Source organism: Dermacentor variabilis, chromosome 6, assembly GCF_050947875.1.
Source record: "Dermacentor variabilis isolate Ectoservices chromosome 6, ASM5094787v1, whole genome shotgun sequence".
Classification (NCBI taxonomy): Eukaryota; Metazoa; Arthropoda; class Arachnida; order Ixodida; family Ixodidae; genus Dermacentor; species Dermacentor variabilis.
The window spans coordinates 118424625-118440634 of NC_134573.1; the positions used below are offsets into that span (position 1 = coordinate 118424625).

Below are 16010 nucleotides of genomic sequence, written 5' to 3' on the forward strand. Positions count from 1 at the left end.
TTTAGGCAGGGAATGCCAATTCACGAGGGATGGTCATGGCCACCATGTTCAATGTATGTGCAGCATTAATCAGTTCTCTAGACCGAGTGCACTAATGTCATGGCAGGCCAGCACTTTGTCACATGATACATTTTCGAACCTCGCATGCTTTCTTTGGGGCTGAGAAAATTAATGAAGCATGAAACTAAAATCGGCATGTTGCAGTTTTCAATTAACCATCACTGCATTTGTCCATTCTTGAAACAAATTTTATTGTACCAAATGCATACAGAATGAATTTGTGGAATATCCAAAGTACATTTTGCTTGTTTTGGTCAAGCAGCTGGCAGAACAAAACCACAAAGTTCCAAAGCAGAAAGGTAACACTTCTTTTGAAGTACACAATTGGCGAAACAGTGTTGCTAACACACGAGTGCAAAACTTTCAGCCGAGTAAAAAAAGAAGGGAGCTGCTACACACCACTTGGTTCCTTGACCATTCATTTTTTTCTTTTGTGGCTGATTTTTAAAAATCCTTGCTATAGCAAATGCAAGGACATCAGAAAATCAACGCACAACAGATATTGGTGCTATGGTGTAAAGTAATGAAGATATAATTTTGCATGCACATTATTTAGTCTGAAATAGAGGGATACAGCACAAACATTACTCTTCAATCCCAATAAAAAATATGGAACTCGAGGGCTATGGATAAATCTTGAGGGCCTCGGCTTCTGTAATGTGCAGCTATACTTAAGTACACAAGCGTTTTTGAATTCTGCCTCTACCTGGGTGCAGCTTTGTGACCTGGAATGAAAAGCCACAGCCATCGAGCTGCTGCAGTGGTGACATCACAGTAAAAGGTGATAGCGAAAAATTAAAACAATAATATGGCCATGCAACTTGCACATCAGATAGGTCACCTGAAGCTTCTATTTCCAATTTTTCTGGTGTTGCATAGAAGGACAAAAATTTTGAAAAGTAATAGTGTACGATTTTCATACATTAACAATTATGCATATCTAGTTTTTTTTTTTAACCATGCTGATATTTAGCAAAAAGTTTTGAGCACGGAGAGCCCGGCGTTTTTGCAAAGGAGTTTCTAGGTGAGGTGGACACACTTTGCTGCTAATGCGAGTTTCAGAAAATTAATTTTGAAAAATTCAGTCACTTTTTTATTAGTAACTTGGCGGCAGCCTTCTAAATGGCATATTTGGAGGCAGTCGCATGTGAACGCACACCCTTTCTTTTTCTAAATCTCGAAAATTGCACTTATTCTGAAATATTGATTATCGCGCTCAATTGAGTACAATCAAAACTTGGTGCATCCTCCTCCACATCAGGCGGCAGTGCCCTGTCAAGAAGTGTGGGACAAAGCTTAAATGATAGCCTGACATGGCACACTGACGCACATGCTTGCCAGGCAGTGTGTCGTATCAGCAGCTACAATGACTGGCCAAGATGTTTCCATCTGATGATATAGCGGGACCTTCTTTTCTGCGCTCCCAGCACACTCGGTTCCAATATTGCCTCGATTTACCAGTAAAATTCAATGATGAATATCTTGAATTAGGTGCAACTTTCAAGATTTGTAAGAAATGAGAGTGCATTAAAATGTGACTGCCTCCAAATTTGTGGAGTTTCAAAATAGAGGAATTCCTCTGCAAGAATGCCACATTTGCCGCGCTCATAACTTTAAAACAAGAAAATCTGTATGGTAATAAAAGACACCCTGCACGTAACAGTGTGCATTGGAGCATTTCATGCAACCAATATTCAAGCACCTTCTGTCTACAAAGAATTCATAAAGCAAATTTATGCATTAAGACTGGAATCAGTTACGAGCACTGGAAATACAAACACTGTTACGAACCCTGGTCACATGCCAGGCATTGTGTTGCTGCTCTCTGCGTAGGGCCTATGAATAAAAACCACCTTCAACATCATACAGTAAGCTACCAATTGCTATGTGTAGGAAGACTTACAGTTCTTCAAATGCAATTATGACCTAGACATTCTAAAGCTTTTCTAATAGTGTACTTTTAGTGAACAAGTACCCCAAACTTGAACAACTCTGAAGCTATAATGCCATTATTATCTGAAAGATGCACTACACATTTTTTTAACGCAGTAAGGAAACATTCATAATCGACAATGCCACCATAGACATGAGAGTCATAATATTGCACTGCGTGCAGCAAGGATAGCACAATCTCGCACAAAAGATTAGTCTCTCCCGCAGCCTTTGAGGCCCCCTTTATTATGTCTCGCTTATGATGCCGTGACATGGTACGAAACCATGATGACGTAACTTATGATCATGAGTTACTCTTGAATGAAAGCTTGTGCACACATGCATATTCCTGCATTGTAATTCTGGAGTGCACTTACAGTAAGGACACTGTGAAAAGAAGAAAAGGCCAACAGCAAGAACCAGGCGGCGCAGTGCTATTTGCACCTTCTCGGCTGTTGTCGGTTTAAGTCACCTTCACAGCAGCAGAGTCGTGTTATGCGGCGAAGCATATTTAGCATCATGCAGTGAAGCATATCTGAAGTTAAAGGGGACACTGTCACGGGGCCCCTGCTGGTGCTTATGGTTACCCGACACTATCAGCTTAAGTACTCGTACTGTGACCTCTTCATGCATTTGGACAACACCAATCGCCATGTGAAAACCTCTGTTCACTGCTAATCTCGCTAAGAGCCTAAATTGTTTCCAAACTACAAATTTCACCAAGTGGCAAACTTGGCAATGCTTCTGGAACCTCATTCTCAAGTACTTTAATACTACCAGGATGCTTCAATGTCAAACTGGATTGAAAACCTGGGATGAGATTGCGCAAGCTTCTAGCTTTCTGACTGTTTGCTTCACCTTCTACATCAGTGAGTAGGCAGTGTTCAATAGGCGCTCCCGCTTCACCAAGCAGACGACCGCTGACGAAAGCACGGTGAAGGCGAATAATGAGAGCGCAAGCAAACATTCAGAATGCAAGATCTCGCCCTTTGATTTAGAGAAAGGAAGGATAATTTCAACACCAAGGAACCCAAGTATGCGTTCAACAACAAAAGCTTCTGAACGGGCCACTTCCACATCAGCACTGCGGAAAGACTGATTAGCTTATCACCCAGCAGAAATTTTCACTCGTGGCAGAAATTTTCACTGCCACAATCGCAGGTTCAAAGATATTTGCATGATGACATTTTGGGCCAAAAAGAAGATCCGTTTGAGTGATGGTGTAAGCGTGGTGCCCACTGTTGGCTCGGCTTGTGAAGAGCGACCTGCTGATACCAGACACTCTAAGCAGCTCTTTTCGATGTCTGAATCGATGGTGACATGCACTAGGTGTCACTGCTCTTTGAACATGTTGAGCTGTTGTCCTTGCTTCATGAAACATTAAGTGACTACAGTTATGACATTGTCAAACAAAAGTGTTGTATTAGAGAATTTTGTTAACCACGAAGCATAATATCCCTGTACATTATTTGCTATGCAGTAAACTATTTTGCACCTCTGGTTGGTGAAAAAAAAATGGATTTTTGCAATACCAGTAGTATTCATATTTGAAAAATATTCGCTTCGCACTTAGGTTTCATTATTCAAATTAGCTTTGAAATTGAAAAATTCATATTTCCACACCCATAGTTTTGCTCAAATACCTGGAGCATAAGTCATTTGAGGACGTAACTTCAGGATTAGCAACAGTATGCCACCAAAGAGTCAACACAATTCAAATTTTTTTACATTCTTTTACAATTGTTTCCTAATGTACATTCATTAAAACCATCTTAAGCCTCAATAATTGACTAAACTAAACTTTGATAACAGCTGCATGCTTGGATCGAACGGTGCATGTTCCGGCCACTCTAGGGTAGCAGTTTAGGGGAAAAAATATCCGTTACTTAGGAATTCCACTTGGTGACCTTGTGCGGAGAAACCCCGGCTGGACCTTACCATCTGAATCTGCTTCACAATGGCTATCACTGGCTTTTTTGGTGTTCTCGATGGCATCCACTTGCTTGAGAAGCTCGACCTCAATGATGTCTGACCATTGGCAGCACTTATTTCTGTTTATCACAGATGAAAATTGCCTATGAGCTCTTATTTCGCCCAAAACACAGACTTTTGCCACATTTAAGAAAGTGGCACTCTCCAAGTCAGTGTGGTCAGCATGCCTGGCATGCACTTTCATCTCCTGCGTCAGAGTGAGTTACTATCCCAGATTAATGTGCTACAGAGATGACAGAGAGGTTGGCGAAGAAGTTGTGCCCAGACAGATAGAATGATAATATTTATGTCTATTGCAATTCAAAGCCATCTATTAGAGCACCTTGCACCACCAGAGAAATCCTAATGGCTTCCTTTTCTTTCACCTCATAATGTGGGCGGTAACACCCCATTAAATGATCCCTAAGATGGTTTTTGTCAACCCTGAGGAAATCTCTCACAGAAAACTTGTAGACAGTCTTAATAAGTGTTGTCAGATTACTTTTCAATGTGTTCTTTATCATCACTGTGGTGGTCGTAATTTCAATTCATGTGCAGCACTCACACAGTGCGCACTCCTTGCAGACATCTGTAACTAGTGGCAGTTCACCAGCATATTTGAAGGGAGGAAAAAAAGAGCATGGCCACACCAACCACACCACAGCATGTGTATGCATCAGATGACATTGTGGAACCTAATTCTATGTCAGCAGGAAATGCATGGCTTCTGTCGCTATTTCGAGTGCAAATATTTGTCCCACGGATACAGAGAAGTCATTATGGCAACCACATAATCCAGGCAGCTTAGCGCTGGGCAACTGCAATATTTATGAAGCAGCACACTGCATTCAAAGCCAGGCACTGTCACACTTGTCTGGGAAAATCGGTGCTTGTATACACAGGGGCCGGACCATTTCAAACCACAGTCACGTTGGAACTCTGTCCACTCTTGTAGGGTGCATTTTCTGTGTAGTCGCTGCCACTGCAGGAATAATTTTCTTCCAACTGCACAAAGAGAAAATTGCAGCACTGTGCTCTGCAGTGCTTGGTGCAAAGGCAGAACAGCCATGAGCCTTCTCCCATCCACAATTCAGAAATCCGCCAATACATAGATGGCTTACAGTGGCATCCCTACAGGCAGCACACACCACCTATATGCCGCCACTTAGTTTGCAACACACTGAGGGTCTCCATGCCTTTATGTAAATGCTCAAATATACTACAGGACAGGATCTTTAGGGAATAAAGGTTGTTTCACGGTCCTCACATCTATGCTGTGACAAAGCCAACTCCAACTGCACAGGTAGAAATTGCTGTGGAAAATTAAATTTTACAGTTCCATGTACCATATTTTCCATACAGTACTATAGTCTGCAGGATCTAATTTGGGCTGAAAAAGCCCCTCTCATTAAGCACCATGGCAAATTTTAGTTATAGGTACATTGGTACGTTGGAAGCCGTCAAGGGAGCATTTTCTCAAACAAATATTTCTAATTAGTTCATTATTAAAGGAAATGGAAGAAATTGAAATGTTGCATTTTCACGCTGCCAGGAGGCGAGTGCTAAAAGCAACAGCACTCAACCCCTTTGCCTCAAAGTGATCTTCCTTCTTCATCTTCCCCCATGACGGAGCCAAGGGTTCACGTCACACTCGCATGACAAGCCCTGTCTTTTCTTTCCTTTTTTTCTTCTCTTCCTTTTTTGCTGTGGGGCACACATCCAGGGATGGCATTTAACATTGTTTGGCTTACGAAAGTCACGTGCCATGGTTGGTGATATTGCAGGCAGCACGTTTTACAGAGACATTTGTGCATGTAACCTTGACTCTGGCTGAAGCAGGGCTTCGTTGCGACTATGATGGCTTTTGTTTAAAATTTCAGCTGTTTTCCCACTGTGCATCATTTTGATAATTTGGAGACAGGATTGTTAGTGTGTGATCTATGCATTGCACTTGTCGGTTTGCAACTTCCAATCTTGGTGAGACGCCTTTTCAAATAACAAAGTGCGACTGAACTTCCTGAAGGCATTTGCCTTCAGGAAGTTCAAGGGAAGCAGCCCACATCCGCATACCTTATTCACAGCTGTCAATTCTTTTTTGAAGGTTTAGCACTGTGTTTCCGATGACTCTCTTTAGAGCTCTGGGACAGCGCTTCCGCTGCCAGGGGTAATGCTACAGAACAGCGATTCCACTGACCCCAAGCAGGTACGCCATGTTTGAAGAGACAAAGATAAAACCTTGTGCAGGCTGTCCGGCATGCATATACATCTTTTTCTGCGCCTCTTTCTAAGCAACAATACTTTCACTGGTGAACAGGAAGGCAGCCTTTGTTTCTTTTTTTCATTATCGTTTCTCAGTTTTACAAGGCCATAAAGAAAAATAAAGAAAACAGGAAGGATTGCAAACCAGCCCTGCAATTTTCCTGAATTATTGGAAACGAATATGTGCGAACAGAGGATGCCAAATGAAATGAACAGCCAGGTGCAACAACAAGTGACATCATTCAGGTGGTGCAGGCGGTTTGGCGGGCCCATAAAATGCCTTAACGAGATTTATTTGAGCGTGAACATGGTGAGAAGGCTGCTTCTGCCTTGCAGTGGTGTAAAGACTGCTGCATGTCTGGAGGTTAAAATGCTCATCATTCTATCGTACATGGAAGTATTCCGACTATTTAGTGGAGTCATGGGAAAGCCACTCAAGCCTACATTAGCAAAATGTGTAGTACTGATTACAGCGAACACACTCCCTCCATATTCATGCAACCGAATGCAAACATACTGAAACCTGAGGTGTACCTGACGAGCGTACCTGCCAACAGCCCATAGGACAGGAAAGGCAAATCCCTGTGCATGCATAGTGAATTCGTCACTGCTGTGCATGCTCATTTCGGCAAACTGGCATAACAGATGAATTGCGAGTGCAATATGTGACTGTAAAGCACGTGGCGCATCTTTGTCACCATAACTTGAGCTTGGTGAGAATCAAGTGGTTTGATAAATGTACAACAGAGTCAGCAATGGTGGGACAGTTCTTAGAAACTTCACAGCATGCCCGTCTGCCTCTACAATGTAAAAAAAAAATTGGCTTTGATCCAAGAGCCAGATCTTTTTGACTGGGCAACATTCATGCACCAGCTTTGTCAGTTTTTTGATGCTCCCACTACTTGTGCTGAGGTCGCGAGAAAAGCCCGGAGAGAGTATAAAATTCGAGAATCATGTACCTCTTACATTGTGGATGTCCTTGCACTGTGCTGACGCATGAACACCACCACGTCTCAAAATGATCGAATGCGACATATTAAAGGCGCAAACACTGTTACCTTATACGTCCTTGGTATGCAGAACCCCAGCACCTCCACCACTTCTAAGGAACCGCTTTATTCTTGCCGAGCTAGAGCTATGGCGAGGAAGAAGCGACACACACTACGTACGGATGAGGAAGATGAAGGAAAGTCACATTGCGCTCACAATATCACTAACGTGGTAGTTTCCCAAAGGAAGCGGTCACACCACTGCATATAAAGTGTATGCACAGGGATTCTCATATGTCTTCCCTGTCCAAGGGACTGGTGGCAAGCACCACAGAGCAGCACTGGTCAGGTGCATTCCAATTAAATTCCAATTCCAATTAATTGAGAAAAGGCCGATTCAACACAAAGCAACGATCTGACACCCTTGCCAACAAACCTGTTGCACTGGCATTAAGTTTCAGATATTTGCGGCCACACATAGGTAAACCAATGGGCAAGGTTCTGACTGGTGTTGTAGTGAGTACTGCTCCAGGAGGGCACATGTAACCGGCAAACAGAGGCCTCAGGAGAGCATTAGAATATAATCAAGGAGGCGGCAGGGTACCTAAGGGGCAGCGGAGGGATCATAACTGGAAGCAGGGCGGTCCTAAACTGGAAGCAGGTTATGTTGCTCCAACTCACGGACCACCCTGACTCCAGCCTTGACCGCGAAAGCGGACAGCTGATCTTAAAATGCGTCAGAAAATTCGGAAAGTACGACTTACACACAGCCTACAGACATCATAGATATACTACTAGCACGCGAAGGCCTCGGCGAGCCCCAACCCATGGACCAGTCCGCGTTCTAGCTCTGGTGTCCCCGTTATCGATTTGGTGTCCTGGAGACGCCGCCAATAATATGAAATAGTGACACGTTGTTACTAGTAAAAAACACGATTTAAGCCGCTAACGCTACGTTCAGCACTGCCGCGCCCAACAACTTCTACAACGCCTGTGAGAACTTCACCAAGCAATGGTTGTTCTTGACAATACTAAGAACTTGTGAATTTTGTGTACCGCTCATGCTTAACTTTGTAGTGCACTGTGGCTTAGTGAAGCACTACGATTGCGTGTAGCATACGTACACATCTTACCTGATAGACGGTGAACAGGGTCTTGTACAAATATCCGCTGAAGAAGAAAAGACTACACCTTCACATGTGTTAAAACACATGCCAAACTTGAAAAAACAGACGTACAATGAACCTCCACACGTTAAAATAGCAAAAGCATCACTTAAAAGGCGAAAACTATTGAAAACTTTGCAAGCGCCATGGCAAGCGCCATAGAGTTACTATCTATGGCAAGCGCAAATCCGCCATTGCTGCTGATATTGATGTTGATCAGGCTGTCCCCTTGCGATCGAGTCGGCAAGCGCGTGGAAGCGCGTTTCCTTATTCTATGGAAGCGCAATTGGCGCAATGTAGCCAAAATAAATAAAGAAAACTGCATCAACTCCAAATACACACACGCAAAAGAAAATCGTCGGGATTCTCTATAACGACGTTTCCAACCCCTTGACCGATATTTCATACAGCTCGTTGCATTAATTAAAATACCCGCAGTGCATTGTTTTCATAACGCGCTAAAAAAATTTTGCGCTTAAGCTTACCCGCACAAACACGCGGCGCAAATTCGTAGAACGCCACCAGTGCAGCCCCCCACCCCCCAAGAATATATATGACTAGTCAATAATAATAGCATACAATTATAACGTGAGCGTCGGCGCAATCAATGGAGAATTCAATTTTATTTGTTATAGAAAATCAAATGCAATGCAGTAAACAATGGATAGAATTAAGCATATAGCTTCGAGTCTAAAAAAAACCTGCCTTGAAACTTGACGTGGTGACGCGGCAAATTGTGAGTATATGATTGAAAATAATTGCTATAGTGTGTTCGTGTATGAGTAAGCTTCTCAAAAGGAGTTTCAAGTGTTTCCATGGTATGGTAAGCTTATATCTTGATTCCTCAAGTTTTTTTTTTATTCATATAGGTCAATTATGTTTAAAAAGCGAATTGGAAATCCCAATGGTTTTGTTTTTTACCGGGGGAACACAGAGTTGAGCCACTGTTTTGAAACAAACTTTTATTTAAAGTAGTTACAAGTAACACCGACACCCTCGCTCATAACAAAACAACTTTCACTCACTGTGTCCAGACACTTGGTTCAAGTTGCATGTAATGCTTCATCTCCAAGCTTTGCGTGGTTTCTTAAAGGCATTGTGAAATCTACACGGTGTTTTTATTTTACACCTCCTCATCTCATAGTACAAGATCTGAAATGCGTGAACAAGAAGAATCAGGCCAGCACATATTCACAGAAATGAACTCTTCACAGTGCAGTTGACAAGTGCAAAAATTACAGCAGAAACTGCCAGTCACATGATATGAGCAAAACATAACTGTTCTTTTTGCGGGAAAGCCTCAGTCCCATGCCGACATTAACCCATATGGTGGTCATCACTGGCAATGTTTGAAAGATTTTCATAAAATAGAGACTGAATGTCTGGAGTATTTATCATAAGGGAAGTAGAAACTCGCACGTCTTCTAAACAGCCCTTTGCAGTGCTAAATGTATGCTGGCTATTGATAGTAATAAATAGTATGACTGTTACAACTGTTAAACAAGACAAAAGCTCACAGGAATATGAAGGCTTGAAGTGATAAACAGTGTTTGGAGGGAGAATGTAGCTGGAGTGAACCTTTTGACAAAGATTTGTCTTCGTCAGTGCCGCAATTAAGTTCGGCACAGCAATCTTTATGCACCTTTAGCTCACTTTCCCACACCCTCAATGTAGGATGAAGAGGAGAATAAGATAGTGCGTAGAATGAAGTTGAAGTGTAGAAAAGAAATGGGGATAGAGAAGGTAGGAGCACTGTTGTAGATTATTCTTCCAAGGTTACTCTTCCAAAAGAAAGAAAGAAAAATATTAAATGTGTAAGGAAGCATTGCCAATTGTTATTATGCCTACTCAAGTAAGAGATGCACCATAAGGGATGCAATATAAAACTGATCTGATATGTAGGGTGGCCTAAAGCTTTCTGCATAGTCTTTACAATCATTATGACACTGTCGGCTGCAGCTAAATATGCAGAAGTTTTAATTGAGTGCTCGTGACCAGAGCAACTTATCCAGACTGCACACAATACCATTGCATATGCCCTCTATTTTGGTAATCTGAAAAATAAAAGTTTATTCAAATGGGCAATAAGAACATCACATGGAACACAAAATCTAGATCGAATTATGAGGCATGCCACAGTGCGGGACTCAGTATTATTTTTGACCACCTTGGGTTTTGAGATGTGCACTTAAGTTCAACTACACACTTTTTTTTTTTTTCATTTCACCACCACTGAAATGCAGCCACCTTTGCTGGGATTGAACCCGCAAGCTCGAGCTCAGCAATGCAACATCATAACTACTGCGCTACTGAGTGTTTACACAAATTTATAAGTAGCAAAACACATTGGAGGCTTTTGCACACTGAAGCACTACACACCACCCAATGCACTTCCTTACATCTATGTACAGACATACTTACCAGCGGTTCATATGACAAGCATGGAGGCGTGCTCTAACACACTACCATCCAACAGCTGCCACATACCAGAGATGACCACTGGGTTTGTACCTATTTTCACAGAACACTTACCAGCAGCTCATACAACAAGCATGGTGGCCTCTCTCGTGCTCTAACACACATACCATCCAGCTGTGACATATGGCTGCACACCACAGACAAAAACAGACGGGCTAATCATCAGAGACCACATGTCATGATTTGTTAACATGCGAGCCCTCAACCTGCTTCAATAAGGCATGACAGCACAGCACTACTGCACCACTTCGCTCTTCCTAACTGCACTGGAGGCTTGTTACCAGTAATCGTGCCCTGCTGACGTGGTTATCTCTTCAGTTTCTATGTTGCTGTCCCTAAGCTGTTATTTAAGGACTTCCTTTTGAGCTTCAGTGGGCCTTGAAAGGCTAGATGATGGCTGCCACAATCTAGGGTTTTTTGTAGAGTGAAACCTTAACAGGCGCACAACTTTTTTGTTGGCTGGTTTATTTAAATGGTCTGGCATCTTTCTTTTTGGGTCACTTTCACTTTCAACAAGCATGAAAACTGGCTCAAACAAATTGTTTGCCTTCTCAGCCACACCCTCAGAGACTTCACCATCTGATATTGCCTGTCTGACTGAGTCCATTTTTGCTCTTAAGAGTGCTGAGCTGGACACTGCTTTGGCTGCTTCCAGCTTTGTTATACTCTGTACAATGTGCAATGTCCGACTTGCCTCACATGCTTCTTCGGGTGAGCTCTCATGGGCCTTGTTGCTGCTAGTTGGATTAGCGATGACCACACAGTGAATGTGCTTGCACACTGTAAAGTGTATAAGATGGTCATAGCAAGTGCACATATAAGTATGCACACACACTGCGCATTCCTTGCACCTCAAAGGACAGCAAGCACCATCTCCCACTTTTGACACTTTATATGAGAGCCCTTTAATAGACTGAGATGGCACAGTCCATATGCCATCTTCATTTAATTTGGCACAAGCTGCCATTTCACTGCCAGACCTGTGGTTCTTCTGAATTCTGCTCAGCTTCTTACCCTTTGCGCCTTTCATCATCTGGATAGCCCTTTTCATTAAAAAATGATTTGTCAAGTCCATGAGGGCAGAAATTAGTTTGTCACCATGCTTATTCTGTTTTCTCTCCAGCATAGTATGCTTTAACGTCCTGTGCTTGCTCTCAACGTGCATGTTATTGTTGACAGCTGCTCTAGTCCTAAAGCAATAGGCCCACTCTTGCGGCCTAACTGCATAGTGGTCATTGAAGTACTTCAGGAAGTCCCTCAGTTTTTCTTCCTCACTAGAAAGGAATTGCTTAAAATAATCTTCAAATGCCTTTTCCGCGAGGAACTCTAAGAGTAGCCACACACTATGGTAAACATGTGGCCTTAGCTGTTTCTCTACACACTCGAGTATCTTCTTACGCCAATTGTTATCCACATGCCAGGCACAGAGAAGTTTCTGTTGTGCAGCACCCATGACCATGGACCATGCTGTGTAGAATTGCGACGCATCATCAGATATCAATGTCTTAGCAGCCACTTTTTTGGCCATGGCTGACTCCAGATATTTGAAGAATGCTGTCAAAGTTTGCTCGTTCATCCGGTTGCAGATGAAATAAGCTATAGCTACACCTGATCCTACTTTATCTAGCACCAGAAGAGTGGTCAGCTCAAACTGGTACTCTGTAGTTCCATGTGTGGATTCAAGACATACAGTACCTGCAGGGCCCAATTTTTCTAGTAGCTCCTTCTGAGGCTCTGTCATCAGAACAAGAGCAAAGTCTGCTGAAGGAAATGTACCACTTGGGTCCACTGCACCTTGTGCCTTGTACAGGCGGACAAGTGTTTCACCTTTTTCTTTCATCACAAGCACCCACGTGTCTACACTGATAGCGTCATTAGTGTGACAATGTTATGGAGCAGCAATGTTAAACTGCTGTTTGATGTTATGCAGGGTTGAGCACTCTGCCAAGTGCACTGGCCTCAGCTTGGATGCCACAGATGTTCTTACTCGCTTTAGAATGGTTTTCATGGGCACACCCCTTTCTAGGTTCTCTGCTACGCTGGGCTTTTCCTTGTCGCTCATTCTCAAGTGCTGAATTTCTGGCTTATGACCGTAATGGTTTCTTTGATACCTGACTTTTATGGTGGTGCTTTCAGGTGTCGGACTCTGAGTATTGTCCATTGTGACGGTAATAAATGAAAGACATATCTTACCAGACCTACAGCTCCCCTGACTTTTCTCCCGACGGTCACTATGACCTTCCTTTTTCCTTGCCTCGCCTGATCTATTACGGTGATAGTGGATCCTTGTCCCTCCACTGGCCAGCTTTTCGGAGCCCGTGGGCAAAATGACCCAGCAGTTCTGGCTACTCTCTTCTTCTGCTTTCCATTCATGAAATTCTGTAATAAATGCACAAAATAACATTAGATAGTGACAAGTACCTTGGGGAGAGAGATGCAAACAAAAATAATCACATTGAAGGTCTTGGACATGGGCTAATGTAGCATTTATTTTACTCCCTCACCTTCAATTCGACCGTGTCATGAGGTCATCCTTGATATTGCTTAAGTTTCTGTTGAAATTGAATTTCAAATACGGTGCACCATAACTTCAAAAAATTTATCATATTAGTTTTGTTTTAATAAGAAACAAATATGAAACTTAAGCATGATCTATGCTCACTCCTTCCTCAATATTGAATAAGACTGTACATTCACAGCAATGCTGTTACAATAAGACAAAGACGAACTGAGAGCACGTGGTGCAAGCTACGCCCCAGAACGGTGTGAATCCCTTCCCTCAGTTTCTTCTTGAAAAGCTCCTTCTTTTCAAGAAGAGCTTGATTTTTTACTGTACATAGGGGCTTGGCGAGGGAGTGTTCCATCGTCACGCGGTTATGATCTGGCTTGGGCATGCGCCTGGTTCGAAGAGGCAGCATTATGTGCCATTTCAATAAACCAGTTGCTAGTCTGCGTTCTTCCTGTCTTCTTGTACGTTGGTGTCTTTTCCCAAGCGCAGTTTACGTTCACAAAAAGATGTCTTACCAAGTAGCCTCTCCTAACACACTCTTCTTAAAGAAAAAAGGATTGCGCGTGCGTCAAATTTCGCTCTACTTTATGAAATCTACAACCAGAGTCCTTCAATTGAAGGACTGTGGTACTACTAAAGAATTTTCCCAAAGTACGCCGGGAGACCAAGCCGCTGACAGCCGCAATTGCAAGTGTGGTCCTGGACCTACGTCGGCCTGCATTCGGACCTATTGCGGCCTGCACTGAGGCGAAGACTACACCACGCACGCAAGTAGCGCAGAGCAACGTCAGAACGCAGAACAGCTTACTCCTGTCGCTTAAAAAAAAAATAAGAAGATGTACAAACGTCAAATTTCACTCCAGTTGCTGTGCAGGATAGCAGACAATGCCAAACGTATGTCATGTAGCGCATCGCTGGGAGCGCGCACACATGACTATACTATAGATGGATAAACAAACAAATTATATTTAACGAGGACACAAACTTCAAAATACCCCAAGGAAATAAATTAGGCACCTGCGCAAAAGCTGCTCTTCGCGAAACAGATGGAGAAAGAGAAAACAAAGGCCCGCAAAGCATAAACAACTGCCTTTTTGGAAGCACACTGCGCAACAAGAAATTAAAAAAAAGTCCAAGATATAATATTGCGTTTAAACGTCATTTGCTCACGATGACTGAGAATAAATTTAATAAAACTGTTCCTCACCCTTACTGTTCCGGAACACCAGGTGCACGTCAGCCTCGAAGTTGTGCGCAGCGATCTGGTGTACCGAATACTCCTCCATTGTAGGCAGGGAAGTGCCACATACGTCGCATTTCATCAATTTCTTGACATCCACGGCCATTTTGTGAACGTTCCTGATGTGTTGCAGCATGTTCTTGCTCTGTATGAATAGTTTGCTGCAAAATTCGCAGCGACGATCGTCATCGCCGATGGCAGCTCGATCACAGACGCGCGCCATTCCGAAGCGGAGTAGGCGGCGTTTGGACGCACGTGGTTTCTGTGTCATTGCACGCACTACAGCAATACAGAGAAGAAACTTCCCCAATCACGTGACACACTAGGTATTCAGTGGCCCCATAGGGACAGTTGGAAACCAACTTAGGGAACCAACATCCGGGAACGCAGGGTCACGTGAATGCTGCCTTCTATTGTTCACCGGCCTCAGCCGGCCTGCGGGGAGACGCATGTCAAGTTGCACCCCATGCGAGCGATGACTTCGAGCGACGTCTCCCCAGTGTTGCCGGTATGAGGGCAGCAATATAGGCGCCGAAACTAGCGTGACGCGTGCTTTATTAACTTAACTTGATGTATTTTACTGTAAAAAGCAGCATAAAATATTTCTGAAAGTCTTGCAGTAGGTTCTTATCCTTGCACCTATAAAAATTCAATCGTTTGCTCGTTCCGTGCGACAATCGGAAGTACTGGAGTAATGTACATCCAGTTCCGGCTTTGCGCTATTGGCTAGTCGCTCATAGCACTTCCGGGCGACGAGCGACGAATTCTAGATTTGCAAAACCGAGCGATCGCGCGACAAGACCGAGCGATCTGCTCAAGCGACGGCCTGATCCGTCGCGCGAACCCGTCGCTCGTCGCTGTCGCGCACAAAATCGCGCTAATGGGGTTTAGCCTTTATGCTTGCGCCGTCACGGCAGTAGCTCGCCTACAAATAAGCGCAAGCAAAATTCCACCTTTTTTAAAAAACCAGGCAATTAACTGTGCCAAGTGTTTTACTAAACGAAGTCGGCGTCAAAATGCGATCGTCCTGCAAAACTGGAGCAAGAATAGCGCAAAACTTTTTTTCGAACACGTGCAGGGAAATATTCGTGACCCCGTACGGCACTCTAACGCCCTATTTAAATACATAACATCAGCATTTTTTTATTACTTTATTTTCGGGAATTTGCGCATTCACAAACAATAAAAGCGTAATGTGCCTTCCAAAAATGCGGCGCGAGCGCTGAGCAGACCTCGGAAGCCATGTCGGAAGCAGACGACGCCAGCATGTTATAAATAGCGCTACTAGCGCGATGCCGCTCGTAGGTTTTCTCCCTGATAGCTAAATGCAATAGACACAATGTAACAGAGACACATGGGCATATCTTAAGTGCAGTGATTCAAGCTAAAGTCCCAAGATATGTTTT

The 16010-nt window shown here is 43.4% G+C and overlaps 1 protein-coding gene and 1 long non-coding RNA gene across 2 annotated transcripts; both read right to left on the reverse strand.

Annotated features, from left to right (window-relative positions):
* Positions 1-226: 226 nt before the first annotated feature.
* Positions 227-8528, reverse strand: LOC142585107 (uncharacterized). The gene is made up of 2 exons (XR_012829030.1): positions 8345-8528; positions 227-5007 (listed from the first exon to the last, which is right to left on the reverse strand). It is a non-coding gene; the product is annotated as an uncharacterized LOC142585107 (long non-coding RNA).
* Positions 8529-9319: 791 nt separating this feature from the next.
* LOC142585109 (uncharacterized) lies at positions 9320-14897 on the reverse strand. Its single transcript, XM_075695627.1, has 3 exons — positions 14572-14897; positions 13049-13234; positions 9320-9529 (listed from the first exon to the last, which is right to left on the reverse strand). Exons 1-3 carry the CDS (start codon positions 14873-14875, stop codon positions 9516-9518), a joined length of 504 nt encoding a protein of 167 aa, XP_075551742.1. The 5' UTR covers positions 14876-14897; the 3' UTR covers positions 9320-9515.
* Positions 14898-16010: the final 1113 nt, after the last annotated feature.